This window comes from Fistularia commersonii, chromosome 26 (genome assembly GCF_037954325.1).
Source record: "Fistularia commersonii isolate RoL2024-O1a breed Wild chromosome 26, RoL_Fcom_v1.0, whole genome shotgun sequence".
Lineage (NCBI taxonomy): Eukaryota > Metazoa > Chordata > Actinopteri > Syngnathiformes > Fistulariidae > Fistularia > Fistularia commersonii.
Window position 1 is genome coordinate 1,015,242 of NC_141309.1, and position 21,523 is coordinate 1,036,764.

The window sequence follows — 21,523 nt, forward strand, 5'->3', positions numbered from 1 at the left end:
GGCTCAAAAGTTGAAACGAAAGACGACGGACTGCTGGGTTTTACGTTTGTGTTTTTGCACCGTACCGAAGGCCCTTGTTAATTCTTCCATCTATTGTTGCTCAACTCTAAATGGGCTTATAAACTGCGCCTTGGAATTTGAATGAAAAATGACCAAATAAGCATTGACATGATTGACATTACACTTCTAAATGATCCTGACAATGTTGCGTCTGGATATTTTTTGCATGCTGATCATAACTTTGGTACTGAGAGTGTTTTGCGTTCACGCCGATAAATCCATTTGTAGTCAGTCAACGTCTGGGAGGTGCTTGTGAGCCCAGGGTTTGACGAGTAATCCCGGTATTTTCTATTTTCCTCCCTCTCTTTATGTGTCTCGATGTATAGGTTGCTGTTCAAGGACTTGGCATCGCAGGGTACGGATGAAGGTGTCCACGTCCTTCACCTGGTTTCCCATGAATCTCACGTGGCGCGAAAGCCTAATGTGAGAGAGGAGAAGGAAGGACGGACGACGCAAGCGGACTGTAAACAAGAGTCATGAATCTCCACCAGGTTCTCACAGGAGCTGTCAACCCAGGGGACAATTGTTTCTCTGTAGGCAGTGTCAACAATGTGCCATTCACGGTAAAATATTTCTACCTCTGGAATTATTTTAAACCCAGTCATTACAGACCTTCGCTTCCTAGGGGGTTGTCAAAGAGACCGATCACAAAGAGGAACATGTGCCGTATGAGAAACTTGTGTCTCTTAAGGGGAATGCTATTGTTAGTGCAAAATTGGGAAGGAGGGGGGTGGATTTTGACACATGTCAAGAGAGCTTTCCTAATTGCAATGCAGTGATGGTAATCTATTAATACCTGTCTGGATTTTGTGATGTATTTCAAAAAAATAACCTCATCAACCATCATCAACCATGATGCAGTCAGAATAGCTTTCACCTCAACTCAGAGCTCGCTATGAGCCTGTTTGAATAATGAACTGCGATACAATAGTCAGAAGGGATTGAAGCTATTATTAATGCTGTATCGTTGATAAACCCTGACATTACCAGCTTGCCTGTCAGTGCCTTTTTAATGCTGAAGTGAATGAAATATCCTGGTGTAGCCTCTCCTTCTCAGGAAGCAGAATCTCTGTGTTTTGAGCCGCAGCATAGTTCAAGGCAGGTCATTTTGGTTATGACTGGGGAATTGGAATGGGTACTAGAGTGAAAATATCAAATAACAATCTTATATTATAAACGCAATCATGTTCCTGAGAGTGTAATGTTATGAGCGACCACTAGGAACACCCCTCTATCAATTTTTGATTAAAACTCCCTTCCTAGAATTGTTTCCAATAAATATCCAACCCGCCAGTGGTTGGTTCCGATGAGAAAGCAGGCACCTATTTACTCAATTCAGTGCTTATAGAAGCTAATTGACCTCACTTTAATATCATTGCGGGAAAACAATCATGCTCGGGAGTCGCTCGGCCACCCTGAAATACATGTCGGTCTGATCGCCCTCCGACACGCCTTGCATCGGACTGTGAATGGTTAGGAGTACAGCCGTTCACACAATTATGGTTTGGGTCCATTTAAGGACGTAAAATGACAAAGATGTTTTGGCACGTAATGGAGTGGAAAATGTGCCAGTTTAAACCGTTTCCACCTATTACATTCAGATGAACTCAGAATATGAGAAATGTCGGCCTCGAAGGAATGATATCATTGGCTAATTTAATCAGATGCTTCATTTTTGAATGCTAATCAAGTAGCTAAAATGCATTGGCCCTTTTTTTTATGTAGGCCATGTTGAAAGCTGATCATTTTGATTACGATGCAAAAGATGTTTTCTGCACTGCAGGAAGTCTTTCTTTTTTTAGGTGCGTGTGTGTGCGTGCGTGTGAGCAGCAACAAAGACAGAACCACTGACCACCTTATGATTTTTAATCAAAATCTTAAAGCGTTACTAGTAGCATTCCATTCAGAAAAGTGATCAATAGCAACACTATTTTCTTCCCCTTTGCCCTATGTCACAGTCACACTGTATTGGCGCTCATGTGAAGAGTGTAAAATTCTAATCCCAGAGCTGTTTTATGGTGGCATATTTGATGCTGTGACTCTCTCCTTGGGACGAGCGTAGGTCAAAAGACCATTCGGGAAGTTCTTTCTCGATGAATCCAAGTTGACGTGTTTCAATATTGCTTCCCCCACCGCTTGGATAGGCCTATGCTTCTGGTTGTGATGTGGTCATACTGGGCAGTGACTTCGAACGGCTGCAGATCATCCCAGGGGCCAAGCACGGCAACATCCAGGTCGGCTGTGTGGACTGCTCACTGCAGGGGGGAAAGGTAGGAATCGTGCACTGTTTCTAAATTCTCCGTTTGCTGTATTTGTTCACAGGCTTTTCCCTTCAAACTGTTTCAGAGTTCATCACAGGATAAGCGTATCCAGCTCACTCGACTGGCATTTTGTTTACCATTTTTCCGTTCCACGAGGGCAAAGCTCATCACATTATCATATTGCTTTTCCTACGCTTGAACCATAACTGGGAGGAAAAACTGGAGTCTGTGCCTTTATGCAGTTTATATATCTATCTATCTTTCTATCCATATACAGGTGGTCCTCACTTCACGACGGGGTTACGTTCCAAGGGATCTGTTTCTAAGGGAGTTCATTGTTAAGCGAAACGTTGTTTCTACCGTACAGTATTTGCATACATATCGGCCATTTGTACCGTGCTATTTTACCTTTTTTTCCATTAACATTTATATTTGCGTTAATATAAGCCAATTATAATACACGCCAGCGCATTCCATGCAAATTTTAATATTATCGCAAAGCCTGTCGTAACCCCAAGTCATCATTAACAGAGTATGTCGTTCAGTGAGGACCATGTGTATATATATGTATATGTACATATACCGGTATATATTTATATTTGTGTGCATTATGAGATGAGATGAGAACAACTTTATTAATCCCGAAGGAAATTGTTGTGCCAGAGTTTCAAGTAAAAAACATAACAGTAATAGATTAGCATTATACTTTACGTTGAAATATGTTTTCCACCTGAATCTGTTACCATCTGTACACTGTCAAGGTTGTAATCAACGGTGTGTAACTGCTTTGCAAAAACAATTCCACAATGATTATATGATAGCGTTATCATTGAGGGAAATTGTTTACTTTGTTTTAAACAGGAAATATTCAAAATCTGAATGACAATGCTGGCATTTTTATGGAGGTCACGGTTTATAATTACAGCAGGTGAGGGTGACGTGATTGAGAAGGAAGCATCAAGCCTAATTTCTCATTTATTTGTTTTGGACGGACTTGAGTGAACATTGAATTTTGTTTCCGGTATTTGTGATAATCTCTCGAAAGCAATTTCTGCAAATGAATACAAATCTGATATGGGACAATATTTTGGGATTCCATTTGTCCTCTGACATTTGAATAGGCCTTGATGCCTGTCGGTTAATATCATGCATCACTAATTACACACAGATTTGACTGAATTGTTCCGCACTCTTGTGTGTTTGTGTGTGTGTTGCAGATTCCCCATTTTGTTTAGATTAACTTTCCCGGTTTGGATGATGATCACAGAGCGAGAGGTTCAGATGTTTGACGTTCGCCGCACGTTGGTGTTATTGTGTTGCTAATTGGCTTAACAAGCCTGGTTGTAGATCAGCAGACCGAGGATATAGATGCAGTTTCTAACTGAATATTTTCTAACACACTACATCACGGACACAAGGAGACTTTGTTGTTATGAGCTGGGCGTGCTAACCACTCCACCATTGCGCCGTCTCCTAGTTTCAGGTCGTAAGACCAAAATGTGAATGTTTTTCAAAACATCTTCTGGACTGAAGGAACTAAGTTCTACATGTGCTGATGACACCATGAGAAATCCTGGGCAGTTTTGCAGGGAAAAAGCATCACAGCACTCAATTAGGGACATTAAACAAAAGTTTTTCTTACACTGAGCGCCCTTATTTTTGACACTGGAACGCTGGGAGCCCCTTTATCAGCCTCTCATCTGTGAAAGACCAGACTGTTTACAATTTTGGAAAATATGAAGGCACCATTGTTGCAGTTTGGATGAAATTTGCATAACTAACAAGGGAATATAGGGAGGTCATCGTATTTCCTGAGTAAAAATGTTCCTGATACTACTCACTTCAATTCCTTAAACGATGTACCTTTTTTTTTTACGTTCAACACTTGAATTCTAAAAGTTTTTCCCCACGTGACCAGTACCAGGAGTTGAGGCTTTAACCTGGACGAGCATAAGACCACATATAGAGACGTGAAGCTATCCACTCTTTCTAAACCACGTGGACAATTTGGATTCTCCCAAACCGAATGCAGAAAACCAAGAGAAAACTCACACATGCACGGGGAGAAGATGCAAACTCCACACAGAAAGATCCTGGGAAGATCCAGGAACCTTCTTGCTGTGCTTGAAAAATCCGCGATCCCTCGTGACAGCCTGAAACGCTGATCTGCGGGCTCTGATTGTATCATTTTAAAATGAAATTTCTCTAATATTTTCAGCATAGAGCCGTACCTCTATTTCATAGAATAGAACTTTATTTATACTGAAGGAACTTATTTTGCCAGAAGGCTCCAACATCACATATTACATTACATATATGCTCACATCCAAAAGCAGTGATGTTGAAACAAAACAAATCCCATTTCTTAAACCGCAACATTCAGGTCAATCTTTATTTTTCCTCCTGCTGAAGTGAAAGCAAATGTGATGAACTGCAGTATTGCAAAGCGTGCGTGAGCGCGCACGTGTGTGTGTGTGACTGTACATATCAATAATATTAAATTTAGAGGCCACTGTTACTGACCATCATTTTAATCTGGGTTTTTATTTTCATTAGAGATAATGGTTGTTATAAAGATAGCAGTAGGGCATGATATATTGGAGGGGGGGATCCTGTCAGTCCCTTCACTGACCTCGTGTGGTGTTTAATCCAATTAATTTGGGCTAGAGAGGAACTCACATGGCTCCAGCATGAGATGGCATCTTTGCAGCTTGTCCTGCTTTACTGCTCAGGAGGTCCGTCCGCCCCAAAGTGGTGATCTGTGTTAGCGGTGTAATTACATCATCGTTTCGCACGCCACTACGTGTGTGTGTGTAGCCATACCTATTTTAGGACTTAAAAAGGGACATTCATGCCAATAATTATTAGAAATATGTCCTTATACTTCTCTGTCACCAGCCTCATCAGTGCATTTTAATGTATTGTGAAAAACAAGCTCGTATTAAAAAGTGTTATTTCAAGAAAATAAACAACAAACAAAATCGGTTCTTTTAAAAGCGACCCTAAAGTGTATATTCATGTTCCACTGAACTGTGTGAGACCACATCCGCACATATCGGGTCTACTTGTGGTCGTTTCGAAAGGCATTATCAGCTCAGCCAGCATGTGCAGATAAAGACTGGACAAAATACGAGTAAATCTTCGTTAAGCAGCAGAATTTCATATTCTTCACGGCGTTAACAAAACAGAATGATATGTGATGCATGAAGATCTGGAAAGAGGCATTCTTTCAGGATTCTATGCTCTCAAAGCTCCTGCTTTTGTCCTCCGGACACTTTTGGGTACTTTGGATGGCAGTGGAGTGTTTTTACTGGATCTCAGCTATAATGTCCAGAGCTGTGACAGGATGTATAGTTCCTGATATAATAGTTACCATTTGTGTGTCTATACGTGACTCACTTCTTTGTGCTTTTCATTCAGTCTGCATTTTCTTCAACCTGTTGAAGAGCTACTTTGTATTATCCCAAATCTGGACCTTGTTAAGCTCATTTGTATTCGCTGCCATGGAAATGTGTCATTCAGCCATCAATAGCGGAGCTCCCGTTGTAGGTGCCTCAGCCTCGACCCATGCATTCATAAGAAGTAGAGGAGGAACTGTTGACTTAACAATGTGTGATAGGTTTAAAGTATTTTTGTCACTTTTGTCATTTTTGTTCCAGGGTCATTCGTGTCTTTATTGTTGGATAAACAAATGAATTATTTATCAGGCCTTTTTCTTCCATTTAAAGAACATCTCTTCGGGTGCATTTAGGGGTTTTACAGGAGATGTATTTGTATAGCTTTTCCTTTTTAATTCATCACCAGTGTTTTGCTTTGTTTTTTTTTTTTTTTTGTTTGTTTTTTTTGAATTCCTTCCTATCTAACTCTTCATATTCTGTGTTTTCTCCCCCTGACAGATTGCAGCTTCCTATGGAAGCATTGTGTGTATCTTTGAACCAGCTCAGCACCCGGATCAAAAAGACACGTCATTGACCGTGAGTAGTATCTTCAGGTCGCAGGCCCGTCACGCACGCCTTCAGATCTTCCAGAAATAGGAGATCTTGTTCTTTCCGAAGGACGTCCGCCGATATTAAACATAAAGAAATATACTGTTTATTCGGATGTGTCAAAATCTCCATTAGAAGTCACCGGTGTATAGGCAGGTATATATTCTGCATATGCGTAACTGTAGAGTTCAGCATCCGTTGTAGGGTATTAATATCCTTTTTTTGTTGAAGTCGAAGAATAGCAAGAGGAAGTTGGAGAATGCTCTGAGCGGAGAACCTCTTTCATTGGAGAAGTTCAGTGGTAGTACAGCTGCAGTCAGTGTGTGACCTGGTCACATGTGGCTCACATGACAGCTGCTTCACTCCCGACTGGTGTGCGGCATTTGTTCCTCCCACTGGCAAGGTCTTGGTAACGTTGTTTTCCTTTTGTGCACAGAAGTTGAATTGCCAGTGGCAGAAGACCGGCCAGTTTGTGCTGCAGTCTATGGTACGAAACCTGGCGTGGCACCCGACAGGTACATGGGATTTCTGCGCATATAACAAAACACAAAGAATAAAAATGACTCCTTTTTTTTTTTTTCCTTGCAAACTGTAACTCAAAGCATCCATGTTTTGGGCTGGCTCAGTCAATGTATGGATCATTTTCTTATATTCAGGAAGTACCCTCTTAACGGGCTCCAGCAGCCTCCAGTTATGGTCCAATGTTAATGGGGTGAGAGATGAAGCTGAGGAGGGGAGACAGCAAGCAGAAACAATCACACGAGAAGCCCATTCTGCCTGGAGATGCATTTGGCAGAGCAAGTAAGGATTGAGAAGTACAAAATGTGTGCACTGTGTTGTTTCCTGATAATTCTAATTGTCTGTTCCTCATCGATTTGAATGAGTTGTCCACTTTGGAAAAATAAAATTCGAGTAAAATCATCTGCATCTAGTTCAATGTTTAAGCAAATAACATTTTTTTTTTTTTTTTTGAATAAATTATGACTCATTGAATCTCTCTGCAGGACAGCCTCTCCGGTCAGTTTAATGAAGTTCTCTCCTGATGGTGAATTCTTTGCCACTGCCGGGCAGGTAAAACAGCTTATCCTAATTACCGTCATTTCCAGACTATTGAGCGCACCTCAATATAAGCCGTTCGCTATCTCGGGCTTCTTCCTGCGCACTAAAACAGTCAGTCGTCTTCTTCGTTATCGGAGTCGAACGGACTCAGAATTTCTCGGTCATTTCATCGGTCCGATGTGACGAGGGTAAATGTTTTAGCGGCGTGAAGCTCGTTAGTCCCTCCCCCCCCCAAAAAAAAGTCCATATATAAGCTGCAGCGTTGTTTACGTGAAAAAAGTTGCGGCTTATCGTCCGGAAATTACGGTAAATCAGACCTATTTGAATCAATTGCACTGAGCTGTTGTCTCTGCCTACATTTATCAGATACACGTGAATAAACAGTCTTGGTACTTTGGTGATCTTTTTCAGTGGGTTACCATTGATATCCCTGTCGTCCCCAGGATGACTGCCTGGTGAAGGTGTGGTACAGCACAGGGAAATGGAAGGCCGGGGTGTCCAGGCTTTTCACGCCTCCAGAATCCAGCGTCAGTTTCCAGGGAGCGTTAGCCTTTTCCTTCGTGTACCTGGCCCATCCCCGCTCCGTCATCGGCTTCTCTTGGAGGAAGACCAGCAAATACATGCCACGGTACGAATACCGCGAAGGTAGCATCTCACCGCCTTTTTTATCTTAACTACCGGAAACAACAGCAGCGAGATTCGCATCTGTTGCACTGCAGGATTATGACTTTCACTTCTTTTTAAGACCCGTTTGACCGGCTGGTTAAGAGGTTTCACTTTTTAAGATTTCCAGGAGATATTGAGACAGGCTAATTTGAGATGTTGTTATAAGTTAATATCCCTACAGCCTCAGGGCCCTCTGCGCTAATTGAATTTCATTTAGTTTTTTCATCATTTGCATCCTTTTCAGTAAGAGTTCCAGCATCCAGAGAGTATTTTTTCGACGCTATCTTGGAAAGTCTGTTGACGTATTACATCATGTATGCCAGGAATAGGCTTGTCTCAGTGTTGAGTGAAGCACAAAAGTAAAAAGTCCATCTGATGTCCTCCAGCAAGGGCAATTGCAGAATATAGGAAGGTTCATTTTCTCTGGCTCATGTTTCCTATAATCCAGCACCCCGACAATAATCGGTGGGGGGGATTGGGATATTTCTCAGTTTTCAAGATAAATTGATCACAAACTGGGTCCCAAGATTGAGCTTCTCCAAGTGATTTCCTGTAGAGGACCTCCTTCACCCCCAGCTGTCAATACAGGCCGAGGATTTGTGCCTTGTCCATTGAAAAGCCAGTTTCTGGTATTTCCTTTTCAGTTGGTAATGATGAGTACTTAAAACATCCTTTCATTCTGATAGATCTGCACCCGTTGCCGAGGGACCTTTTACAAAGGAGATGGAAAAAGCTTTGTAATACCTGTCATCGTTTGGAAATATATTGTGTCCCCCTTTTTGAGGAACTGGATTACCTTGAATGGAACACTCGCCTATTATTATTTGTCACTATTTTCTGTTCTCATGTGATTTTCCCCTCCAACACCCTCTTTGCAAGGTGACGTAACCTCGTGTCCGGGAGAAGTCGAAGCATACGCAGAAATTTCCATTTCTACTCACTACATGACAGTGGTCCACTTTTATTTTACTGCGGAGGAAACTTTGATTTTTAACTTTGGTTAATTTTCCCAAGTGCCACCCCGTTTTGGATGTGACAGCGAAGAAGCCTTTGTTTCAACAAAGATGTGAGTAGCTCTGGAAAGGCAGCCTCTTTACCCCCGGGCTCGTGCGCACAAACCCAGCTTGTGGCCCGTATTTCAACCAGAGTTAGGCCTGACGCCATGGATGCTTGAAGAGAGCGAGGCACATTGTTAGAAGCAGAATCCTGTCTGTTTCTTTTAGAGGGCTGCTTCAAGCCGGAAAAGCCGTGTATAATCTCCCGTGTTTGTCGCTCCAAGAATAAGTTCACTCAGGGCTCCCAAAGCCGAAGGCCGTTTACATCAGCTTCGTCCTTTGCTAAAGGTCTTCGATTTCAAACAGTCGAATTAAGATATTAAACCAGTAGTTTTGTGAGGAGACTTACTAGCATTATTAATGAATACATACATGACTTTGTAGTTACTTCATTTCACAATGCTTTTTTTGACAGACTGCGTTCCCATAATTCTCTGGCATGGCCTCTTAATTTTTTGGAAAACTTGGCTTTGTTTTTGTAGAAAAATCCGCAGTAGGCACAGAGTTGTATTTCCTGCAGCACTGCACAGAGATGCGTGGCAGACGTCCCGTTAGCCAACGAGGGCCCAGAGCAAAATGCGACGTGGAGGAAAGCTATCTTTGGTGAAAATGGACCTGCATCCCTTCAGGAATGATATCTTGCACGTTACTGCAGTGTCAGGACATTCAGAGCGTTAAAGTGGATTCTCTACCTGCATGACTGCGTGGCCTTCTGTCTGTCAGCGTTCTCCTCATTAGATGAGACGATTAGCATAACTAGTTCCCTGATGAGGACTTTGTGGTTAACCGTCTTTTCTGCTTCTATATTTGCAGAGGTGCCGTGAGTAATGTTCTCCTCACCTGCTGTAAGGACAGCGTGTGTCGACTCTGGGCAGAGACGCTGTTGCCGGGTGACAGCTTCCTATCTCGTCTCCATAACAACAACAACAGCAGCCAACACGGCGATCCCCTGAGATCCGCCGCTGGCCCTTCAAGGACAAATGCCTGCAATGGGAAGGCGCAAGGGAGAACTGCACAAGAAGTAAGCAGTGTGGTGGTCAGAAAAAGTAAACATGTCTTTGTTTTAATGAAAAGAAAACAAATATTTCTCAAGAAGAGTGTATGAACGTGGCCCTGCAGCTTTGCAACTTTGGAAAACACACTTCTTGTACAGCTCACTTGCAGTGGAAATCCTCCCTCAAGCCTCTCTGTTTGTAATCAAAAAATAAACACTTGGCTTTCCGGTTCGTCCCGTTGCTACTAATTTCGGTCCTTTGATACTACATTGTCGGGATACCGAGTGGAGCACATTTGACACTGCGGAAAAAATGAAAGAGAAGCACACTAAGGAGACAACGGTGGTAAATTCTGCAACCTTAAGAGCTGAGCATCAATAGATATGAAGCTGTTGTGATGAGTTTGGAAGTTCTCGGGCCGAAGACGGACGTCAGTTAAGAATAACGGCCTCCTCTTTGTTTTCTGTGTTGCTAAAATTTCCCGAGTTTTTAGTCAGACATGCAGTGTGACCTTTTGAAAGCGCTTCGTTGGTGCTAAGAGGGTAGCTAGGCTACAGACACCAAAGGCACGTCCAGTTTGTTTTGGACATGGTATTGTTGTGTATCACACTGGTATGCAGAGAACTCCGAGCACGTACCGTGACTGGAGAAATTGGTATGCAAATTCATCTACTCTGCCTTGAGGAGCGTCTGAGGAAGCATTTGTGTGTGGAATTATTCATTAAAATCACAGACTGCCGGATGGTCCGGGCCAAAGTCAGAGATAGCTCTCCGTCTAAACATTATTGGGGTCGGAATATAATGAGAGCGCCACTTCAAATTTAGTTTTGTTTTGACTCAGAATAGCGTAAACAGTGGGCTCTCAATAAAAACCTAGGTGTTTATTGACTTCAAACTTTCTTGATAAGTATTATCTGAAAAGCAAACACAGTGATACTTGATTCCCACATCATTATCATTTAGATTTACTGACAAGACAATGTCTATCTGTTTTTTTTTTTCCTCCCACCGCAGTTTGCTTCCAAGGAAACTATAAATGTACTCACAGCAATTTCTTTGCAGTACTTAAAAATTATAACCCTGTAGCTCTTCAGTCATACTCTTTTCCCAGGAGTGCAGTCACATAACATGGTTTAATTTAGCATCGGAAAGAATAGTCATGATATTAGCGTGCCAAGTTTTCTGTAAATCTTTGTAGACTGTTTACAATGTGAAGACTGTACTGAAGAGAGAATAATCCTGGTCCCCTACAACGCTTTGCTTGTTTTCAGCGACTCAAATATTATTGGTTCCTCTTTTAATTATGGTTTTCACAATTTTACTAATTAATAGTGGTACATGGTAGACATGTGCAAATTGCACATATATCAAATTCTTTAAAATGCTCTCCAATCAACTTCATTGTCAGTGAAAATGTTTATCAAAAATTGTGGATAAACGGGCCAATTTGTGTGTTTTGTTTCTTTCTTTTTTTTCTCCCCCCCTTGCAGTTTTCTCACAATTTTCAAGAGCCTAGACACTCGTTTAATCGGGACGTGCCGCAGCTCTCTTTGACCGGCTGCCTTCCCCACAACCAGAGCCGACACTACAACCACAAGAGGAGCAGCGGTAGCAACACGCCCCACGCCAACGCTCTCTGCCATTTCCACATCGCTGCTAGCATCAATCCTGCAACAGGTTAGCCACAATTACTTCTTGAACTTCTGTAGTCCATCCATCTTCTGTGAGCCTAGCTAAGACCGGGAAATATGACACAGTGTATGTAGCGCGTGGGCAACCAGGAAATAGTGGTGTGTTGACTGTCAGTGGATGGCATGAGCCCAAACAAATGAAGGCGTCTCCTAAAAACAGTACACTCCTATCACACTGATAGGCCGATTGAGTTTTTACAGTGAAAACGTGACGATTATTGGCAAAAATCATCCTGCTTCTGTGAAACTACTTACACTGCTATGTTTATAAAGTTATTCTTTGTTACAAGTTTTTTTTTTTTCTTAAATGATAATAAGGATACAGTGTTGTGCAGAGGTACCATTTTATAGACAAATTATATTATTCTTAGTTGTGGCGATTGGGGGGTGGGGGTGCGAAATGTTTTCTTGTTCCAAGTGGTGGGTGTAACAGAAGATAATTGAGACGTACCAGCCTAATCAGAGGCCTAGTTCACCCGCTTCGTGTGGCTCGTCCTGTGGAATCCCAAGGCATTCCTCACCCGGCGTGTCCTGGGTCTTCCTTGGGCTTCCTCTGGTTGCCTGGAACTCCTCAACAAGGAGGCGTCCAGGTGGCGTCCTGACCAGATGGACGATCCACCTCATCGACTCCTCTGGCTGCAGAGAAGCAGCGGCTCTGCTCAGCCGCTCCTGGATGAGCGAGCTTCGCCATCAGGGAACTCATTTCGGACGCCTGTATCCGTGATCCCGTTCTTTGCTTCACCACCCGCAGTTTGTGAGCAGAGGGTAGAAGCAGATCGACCGGTTAACGGAGAGCTTCACCCTCTGGCTCATCTCCTTCTTTACTACTTGGATCGAGGAGAACGTCACCCGCGCCAAAAGGGCCTCGCTGTATTTCTGACCGCGTTTTAAAGTGTTCCACCTTTTCATCGCAGTCATTCTGTAAATCTTTCAATTGCAGACATTCCTTTGCTTCCCTCCATCTCGTCTCTGAGCGCAACGGACGACGAGGAAACCGGAGGTCCTTTTACTGTCCATTGGCTCAACAACAAAGAGCTGCACTTCACTCTTGCCATGGAGGTCTTCTTGCTGCAGCTGCGTGGCAGCTTGGACCAACAGAACGAAAGCTCCCATGAAGGTTTGAAAAATGATTGAAATCCAAAATGATGCTGGATTCACAAGAGCCTCGGGTATAAAACTACTTTGCATTTCATCTCTCTTTATTTTAGAGAATGAAAACGAGGATAATTTGGATGAAGATGACGGCAGTAGCAGACCAAGTGACCCCCAAGGACCAGATGCCGTGGAGCTTCCCCTGGCAGCTGTAGACCACCAGGTGGATGTGCTCCTGGAAGAATGGAATAAAGGGGCAGACATGTTGTTCAGCATCCATCCTATGGATGGTTCCCTGCTGGTCTGGCACGTGGACTGGCTGGATGAATATCAGCCAGGCATGTTTAGACAGGCTCAGGTATCTTCATTTTCTTTTGACTAACAGGATTATATTGTCATCTTTTTTTGTGCGCTCAAATAAAATGTCTCGCCTGCCACAGTTACACCGCATAGTGACGTCAACCTTCTTATGGCAAAATAAAACAAGTTCGATTAATTCCCTTTTAGTCCGAGTTCCGCCTCCCTAAGCGGCATGTTAGTTTGTATTCATAGCTCACCTTCGGGGAAGCGAGGATTGGAACGATTGTGACAGCTGCAATGTTCTCACCTCATCCTAATTGCTTGTCATCAAGCCATTATATTCCAATTTTGTGTGGCTTCATATCAAATTAGGAAGTCTATTCTTGCAGTATTATTGGACTCGGCACACAAGAAGTTTGAGTTGTCAATTAGATCGTAATTGACATTCCGGCTGATTAGGATAAGCAGATTTCTTTGTAAACAGAACACTAATTGGGTGTATGAGGGTAATCTGGACTTTTATCTTTGCCGTATCTCTTTCAAAAATGGAGAACGCTGATGCCGACCAGATAGAATCAGCTCTTATCAAGAAGCGGCACATTTAAGATTTAACTTCTTTTTTTTTTTAACTTGTTCTGTTTTTTCACCCCCTGTCCCTCTTTTTTTTAGGTGTCTTTTGTGTCCCGTATCCCCGTGGCCTTTCCTACGGGCGATGCCATCTCCCTGAGTCACAGTGTGGTTATGTACGCTTGCAACAAAAATGTGGATCTGGCAATCCAACATGGCAGGCAAAGACCACCCAGGAACACTCTGTCTCAAACCAAATCTGCTCTCATAAGTTACGGAGGCCAAGGAAAAGCTGCACCGAGCAGCAGTCTTCGTCTTAGCATCTTCACCCCAAACGTGCTTATGATCTCTAAACATGCCGACGGCTCCCTGAACCAGTGGGCGGTCAGTTTTGCGGAGGATTCCGCTTTCTCCACCGTGCTCAGTGTATCTCACAAGTCCAGATACTGCGGCCACCGCTTCCATCTCAATGACCTGGCCTGTCACTCGCTTCTCCCTCTGCTTCTCACCACCTCACACCACAATGCCTTGAGGACGCCGGAGGCGGACAGCATCCTAGCTCCCCCGGAGGCCTGCTCTTCCGGCTTCTTCCACTCGCCCTCGCCGCTCTACGGGTCGCGGTCCGGCCGGACCTCCCTGGGCGGGATCTCCCAGGATCCGAACGCAATCTACAGCGAGCTGATACTCTGGAGGGTCGACCCCGTGGGGCCGCTCTCTCTGTCAGGCGGCGTGTCAGAGTTGGCACGGATCAATTCTCTTCACGCCTCCGCATTTGCCAATGTGGCCTGGCTGCCCACGCTCATTCCCAGCAGCTGCTTAGGTAGGAACGGCCGAGCTTCACCGCAACGGTCATTGACCGTGAGAGGATGCGGAGCCGCTTTTAATTTATCTCTTTTTGGGTTTAGTCTTACAAAGTCAACTATGATTTGAAACAAGATACATCAGTCCTCCTTCTTTTTTCTCTCATGTATAAATAAACCAACACTCTGAAGCAAATGTATGCATATTTGCTCACAAAATGTATGCAGTGAAGTGTTTTTTCTGTACCCTGTCCCCCAGTATACTCTTGATATATTTGTATTTCTTAAGACAAGCGAAACGAATCCCATGATCTTTCTTTTGCCAGGTATGTACTGTAACTCTCCCAGCGCCTGTTTTGTAGCAAGTGACGGCCACTCACTCAGGCTGTACCAGGCCGTTATTGAAGCCAAGAAGCTCCTGAGTGAGCTCTCCAATCCTGAAATATCAGTAAGTAAACTGCACCGAGCTGGCTTCACCGCTAAAGGGCAGCGATAACGATAAGTCCACGCATTTTACAAAGGAAGTGGGCTGCACCGACGCTCATGTAGTCTTGTATCGTTATTATTTCCAGTCTTTCGGTGACTTCCAAAAAAAATCAGATAAGGGTGTGTGTGAGGAATGTTGTTAAAGTCAATGATCTGTGACAACATTAAACCGTCACAGTGCAATAATAGATGTTTGTGTTGTCGCAATTCCATAAAACTCTGTTGGATTACCTTCAGAAGCGAGTGAGTAAATGGGGTACATATGTTAAGATAATGCTTTATCGATCACCATAGGGGAGATTTGTTTATCGCAGCAGCCCGACGATAACAATAATTATGTTGTGTAAATATATACCTAAAACTGTTGTTGGGTTTATATTAGAAATATGTTGGTGAGGTCTTCAACATCATCAGCCAGCAGTCCACGGCCAAACCAGGGTGCATCATCGAGCTGGACGCCATCACTGACTTTGTGAGTAAGCCACAACATGAAGAAAATTGCACTTAACAACACTGCTCGTGTTTTTACATCGCCGAGACTAAAGCACCCGACCGTGGCTTCTTAAAGCTTCACCGGAAAAGAAATAATTACAGTTCAGGCTGCAAAGACATCGTTCCATGACGTGCTGTTGGAAGCAAGAAACGATTTTTGCAGTACCCTTTTTATTCACTGGAAAAAGAGTCATAAATTGTGCAAGTAACTTTAACTCAGCTTGTGTCTGTCTGGCCTATTTTTCAATCCGCTGTTATGTGTTTTGATAATGCTTGTCATTGTCCTTTTTACAGCAGGGAAAGGAGACTCAGCTCTTGCATGTCTTTGAAGAACATCTCATCCTTGGCGATGACAGGACAGAGAACAATCAAGAAATACAGGATTTTTCTCTTACTGGTATTCGGATTTGGATTGTTTTAGTATCCGTAATGTGCCCCTGTTTGTCGCGTGTTTCATTCATTTTTCTTTTTCCTGTTTGTGTGTTTCTCCTCGCAGCCCCTTGCAAGCCAACGTTCTCAGCCCGTTTTTTTCTGGTGGTGGTGGAATTAACGCCAAAGGGTCGCTCGCTCCTACACATGTGGCATCTCCATCTCGCCGCTCTACCTGTCACCATGAGTGCGTCATTAGTATCTTTAACTCCAAATATTTAAGTGTATTGAATTTATTTACACGCTCTAATAATGGTAGTAATGATGTATTGTAAGCAGATCTCTGTCGGATGATCTGATGTACAAAGTCCTGTTTCATTATGGCAGATCGTTAAATTTGTGCACTATATGGGAAATGAGTGTAAAATGCGTCACAATGCACTGTTTTTGTAGCGTTTAATTAATGAATGCAGGAGATATAAAACAAATACCGTGTTAACTGCACTTCACGTTTGTTGTTTGTCTACCCATAGATGAGACCACGCCGGAGGTGGACGCCACCAGTGCGTCGTCAGTGAACAGCTCCCAGTTCAACTTCGATTCTTTCAGTTCCCCGTTAACCCTCAAGAGTAAACCCTGCACCTCCAACCTGCAAAGCGCCTGCCGTTTAAGCCTCAGCACACACAGGCTGTACAGCCAGGAGATGGCTCTGCCCGCGGGGGTGGAGGCCATAAGTGTCACACCTGCAGCAGGTGACTCTTCAATTTGCACCCTTTCTGACCGGGAGAGTCGTGGGAAATTGTGCCGGATTATAACGTACCCTTTTTGAAGATCGTATTTAACCGTCCAGATCCACGGTTCGCTTCAGACTTCCGTGAGATGATTCGTCCTTTGCCTTCAGCCGACCAATTACGGCAAACACTCATTCAAATGAACGAAAACATTGTTTTGGGTTTATTATCAAAGCAAAGTCGTGCTATGATACTGAAATACGGAAAACGCTCTAGCCTCGCATGTCTGGATGACATGTCTGGTCAAACTAAATAGATACTGTTTGTTTGAGTTTTAACAGATTCAAAGAACAGAACCAAACCTCAGCTTTCCATTTTCATCATACTTTACTCAATAGATCTCAGCGATAAATAGCTTTTCTTTTCCAGTGGGATCCCTCTCTATAGCAACCATATACATGAATGTTATTTCATTTAAGAAAATACAGTTTTATGATCTTCCCTGTCAACTCTTCCTCCAGGTCACCTCAGTGCGTCATGCTCGCTGCCAGCTGGCCGTGTGCCTTACCTCCTCGCCACTTCTTGCACTGACGGAAAGGTGCGCTTCTGGAGGTGCAACGTCATGGTAGCAGCAGACACCCCCGGCACGGACAAAGTCACGTACGAATGGGAGGAGTGGCCTCTTCTGGTGGAGGAGGGAGATCCCGGCAGCAGCGCAGTGAGCGTGCCCGGGCGCCCGATCGAGGTCAGCTGCTGTCACAACGGACGGATCGCCGTTGCGTTCAGACATTCGCCCAACGCATCTCTGAACATGACGCCGCATCCCAACTCTCAAGGACAACTGCCGTCTCCTCCCACCCTGGCTTCCTCCCCTTGTGCGCCTCCAAACGCCACCGGCAACAACTCAAACAACCACCACCAACACCTGATTCCGACCCCCGTATTACAGCTCGACCCAAATCTCTCTCCGAGCTCTTACCAAAGCAACGGCAGAGACACGTCGGTCCACATCGGCATCTTCCAGTGCGAGTCCACCGGCGGTTCACAGTGGATTCTGGAGCAGACCGTCGTGCTGGAGAACAGCGATCCCACAGGAAGTTGCCGCATCAGCGTTCCAAGCGCCAACATGGACTATTCTTTACTGAATGAGAACTGTCTTGGTTCCTCTGGTAAGAGCTTGGTGCATTTAGATTGGGTCTCTCAAGAGGACGGGTCGCACGTTTTGACCGTGGGCATCGGGACCAAAATTTACGTCTACGGTCGTTTGTCCGGTAAACCGCCGGAACTCGGCTTGCCGTCGGACGTTAGCCGAGACCAAAGCTTGTCCCGACTCGTCCTCCTCCGATCGGTCGATCTGGTCTCCTCCGTCGAAGGCTCCTTACCTATTCCGGTCTCCCTCTCCTGGGTAAGAGACGGCATCCTGGTGGTAGGCATGGACTGCGAGATGCATGTTTACTCCCAGTGGCAGCCCCCGGCACCGCCCAAACCCTCCGCCGCCAATGTCCAGGAGGCAGACATCAGCAGCAGCGTCTCCTCCATCGTCTCCGCCGTCAGACAGAGTCAGGAGGAGGGCTTCAACCCTGCAGCTCCCATGTCTCTACTGGCCCCTCCTAAAAAGGCCCTGACCAGGTCCATGATGAGCTTGGCTCAGAAGCTCAGCGGGAAGAGAACGGCCTACGACTTGCCCTTAGAGATGGAGGACTCGGGGCTTTTCGAAGCCGCCCATCAACTTTTTCCCACCCTGCCCCAGTACCACCCTGTGCAGTTACTGGAGCTCATGGATTTGGGGAAGGTAGGTTCACAGATGTTCTCTCTGTGTATCGTGTATAGGAATACTAGGGTGTATTCCGGTGCATGCTGAAATCTGTAGAATCAACCAGCTTAGGTAAGTCTGCTGTTGTTTTCGAGGTTCGCCAAAATATTTTTTTCTCTCCAGGTCCACCGTGCCAAAGCCATCCTATCCCACTTGGTGAAATGCATCGCTGGTGAGATCGTGGCTCTCAAAGACTCCGCCACAAATCCAGAGAAACGCGTTCGCTCTCGAACCATCAGCGCCGGAGGCAGCACGGCCCGGGACAGGAAGATGTTCAGCAAAGCGGAGAACTCGTCCCCCGACTACACGGAGATCAGCTCCATCCCTCCTCTGCCTCTCTATGCCCTCCTGGCGGCTGATGAGGATACGTCGCCCAAACCCGGTGGGTGGGCAGCATATACTTTTATCACCACCAGAATCGGAATACTCGATTGATTCCCCCCAGTGGGAAATTGCTGAAATTGAAAGCAGCACCTGCTCCAGACTGAAGCCGGAATCAAAATAGAACTTTATAGAAATATAAAGGATAAAAATAACAAATAATAAAATAAAAAGAACAGTAAAGATCAAAAGAAATAAAAGTATAGTTGAAGGGATGTAAAGATATATAAAAATATGTAACGTATATACATGTATGTGACTTCTTCTTCCGGCTTTTCCCTTCAGGTGTCGCCACAGCGAGTCAACCTTCTCCATCTAACCCTATTCTCTGGATCCTCCTCTCTCACACCAACTACCTTCATATCTTCTCTCACGACGTCCATAAATCTTCTCTTTGGTCTTCCTCCAGACCTCCAATTCCAGCATCCGTCTACCAATATATTCTCTATCCCTCCTCTGTCCATGACCCAACCATCTCAGTCTGGCTTCTCTGACCTTCTCTCCAAAACATCTAACATGTGCCGTCCCTCTGATAGACTCATTCCTGATCCTCTCCATCCTGGTCACTCCCAAAGAGAACCTCAACATCTTCATCTCTGCAACCTCTAGTTCTGCCTGCTGTCTTTTGGTCATTGGAACAGTTTCTAGTCCAAACACATCGCTGGTCTCGCCACTGTCTTGTACACCTTTTCCTATTATTCTGGCTGATGTTCTTCTATCTCTTGGTACCCCTGACACTTTTCTCCACCCATTCCAACCTGCTTGGACCGTCTCTTCACCTCTTTTCCACACTCTCCGTTACATATACATGTATATGACTACATTTAGTAATTTTGTGTATGTACAGAAATAATCCAGTCTGTAGTTTTTGACCAATGGAATCACGAAATGGTCTTGACATACTTTTTATTCTGCTTAAATGTTTCCAAGTGTGTCCAAACATCTGGACAGTCTTTAATGCAGCGAAGCGGGGATCAATCATAATGTTCACTTGTGGTCTTTGATTAAAAACTTTGCCTGATTACTATCCCTTGTCCTCCTGCAGAGAAAGTGGGCAGCGTGAGCGGCGATAGCGGGCACGGTTCCACTCACACGGATGCGTACGACGAATTGTTTCATACGCCCAGCATGGCGGACCTGGACCCTCTGGACAACGACCAAGAGGAGCCCGGCAACAAGGTCAGAGTTCTGCGGCTTTCTCGCGAAGTCGATAGAATATTGTTTTTTCAGGAACAGTTTATATTGTAAAAGGCAAATCTATGCGGTATGTCAAAGTCCTTAAAGATTAGGATCTTATGCGGAGTCTACATGGTCAGGTCCGATCACACGTTAAATGTCTTGGGGGGAAGAAGGTTTTAGAAAAATCAATATCTTCCCCCACAAAATTTGCTGTATTGGACTATTTTGCAGAGTTCAGATCTAATGAGGTAATGTTGATTTTCTTCATGGATACTTTGTTCTATAAGTAATCGCAATATAGATAATCTGGGTTTTCAATGTTACCGAAAGAAATGAATGGAAGAACACCTGATTCATTTCAGATGTGATACATCTTGACAAGCATGCACACGAACTTAACCTGCGCTGTCTAAACACTGACACGATGTTCTGGGTTAGAATCCACTGGTGCCACATCGTCCCGCCGCACATATTCTGCCGCCCCATCCCGTCACGTGTCGCCTGTCCCTTCTGCAGATCATCGATCTCTCCCAGTACAGTCCCACACACTTCGGTCCGGAGCATGCCCAGGTCCTGTCCAGCCATCTCCTTCACTCCAGTCTGCCGGGCTTGACCCGTATGGAGCAGATGTCTCTCATGGCGCTGGCCGACACCATTGCCACCACCAGTACGGACCTCAAGGACAGCCAGGGCGAGAGCAAAGGTAGCGGAAAAACATCTTTTCAACCAGATTTTCTGCAGATTTTTGAAAAGTAACCTTTTCGGGTCATTGGTTGGTCAGGTGGCGAGACCTTGGACGAGTGCGGCTTGAAGTTCCTGCTGGCCGTCAGACTGCACACCTTCCTGTCCACCTCCCTGCCGCCCGCACACCGAGCACAGCTGCTACGCCAAGGTACACAGAGACAAGGCTTTTTTGGGGGGGGGGCGGTTACAAAGAAGACGTTTCAGGGTGTCAGGACCATTACTTTTAAAACGAATCGTTTCAGTACCTTGACCTAAGGGAATTGATTCGTATAATCTCACAAGACCGTCCTTATTTGGTTTGCAGGTTCCCGAGGGGGAAATGAAATGCCTGATTTTCATATCCAAACAACTCTGAGAACCAGTTCGCTGTCGGTTGTAACAGATCATTTACCCAGATGATGCGGTGGTTTTACAAATTTTGATGCCGCAGCCAGACTAATCTGTGACAATAAAACCTTATTTTCAACTCGCGTCCGGCGACGACGTTTCGGTGAAATCCTTGAAATGACATATGTGAACTTTGTGGCTGGTTTCATTCGTGCGTGGTTACTCATCCGTCACATCTCGGACTAAACAATAAGACGTCACGTTGTTTCAACCCCATGCGGAAAACAATTGCCGTTTCTGAAGAAAACGGTTCCTACAACAGAGGAACAATTTAAATCCCACATAACACCCTGTTGTGCGCGATAGCTGGGATTAGCTCTTTATCTTTGCCGTGCTTCTGTGAAAGCCCCTGCCCGCCCCAATCCTCAGGCTGGAACTGTGGCGTCCTGATACTGGAAATAAAAGAAAA

At 44.6% G+C, this 21,523-nt stretch overlaps 1 protein-coding gene across 4 annotated transcripts in view; it reads left to right on the forward strand.

The window, feature by feature from the left end:
* dmxl1 (Dmx like 1) overlaps window positions 1-21,523 on the forward strand; it is a 51,974-nt gene that overhangs the window by 1,337 nt on the left and 29,114 nt on the right. For 2 of the 4 annotated variants that reach the window (XM_086173410.1, XM_086173412.1), the window contains exons 2-23: window positions 387-623; window positions 2,205-2,330; window positions 6,218-6,295; window positions 6,744-6,822; window positions 6,964-7,108; window positions 7,312-7,378; window positions 7,810-7,994; window positions 9,901-10,108; window positions 11,573-11,759; window positions 12,714-12,890; window positions 12,982-13,223; window positions 13,835-14,552; window positions 14,859-14,980; window positions 15,401-15,490; window positions 15,805-15,907; window positions 16,007-16,126; window positions 16,413-16,631; window positions 17,132-18,402; window positions 18,547-18,805; window positions 19,850-19,983; window positions 20,500-20,686; window positions 20,765-20,875. In XM_086173410.1, coding sequence (XP_086029536.1) covers window positions 537-623; window positions 2,205-2,330; window positions 6,218-6,295; window positions 6,744-6,822; window positions 6,964-7,108; window positions 7,312-7,378; window positions 7,810-7,994; window positions 9,901-10,108; window positions 11,573-11,759; window positions 12,714-12,890; window positions 12,982-13,223; window positions 13,835-14,552; window positions 14,859-14,980; window positions 15,401-15,490; window positions 15,805-15,907; window positions 16,007-16,126; window positions 16,413-16,631; window positions 17,132-18,402; window positions 18,547-18,805; window positions 19,850-19,983; window positions 20,500-20,686; window positions 20,765-20,875 — 4,915 coding nt within the window. In that variant the 5' untranslated portion in view covers window positions 387-536. The remainder of the gene's footprint in view (window positions 1-386; window positions 624-2,204; window positions 2,331-6,217; window positions 6,296-6,743; window positions 6,823-6,963; window positions 7,109-7,311; window positions 7,379-7,809; window positions 7,995-9,900; window positions 10,109-11,572; window positions 11,760-12,713; window positions 12,891-12,981; window positions 13,224-13,834; window positions 14,553-14,858; window positions 14,981-15,400; window positions 15,491-15,804; window positions 15,908-16,006; window positions 16,127-16,412; window positions 16,632-17,131; window positions 18,403-18,546; window positions 18,806-19,849; window positions 19,984-20,499; window positions 20,687-20,764; window positions 20,876-21,523) is intronic. The other 2 variants (XM_086173411.1, XM_086173414.1) reach the window with 1 other exon arrangement.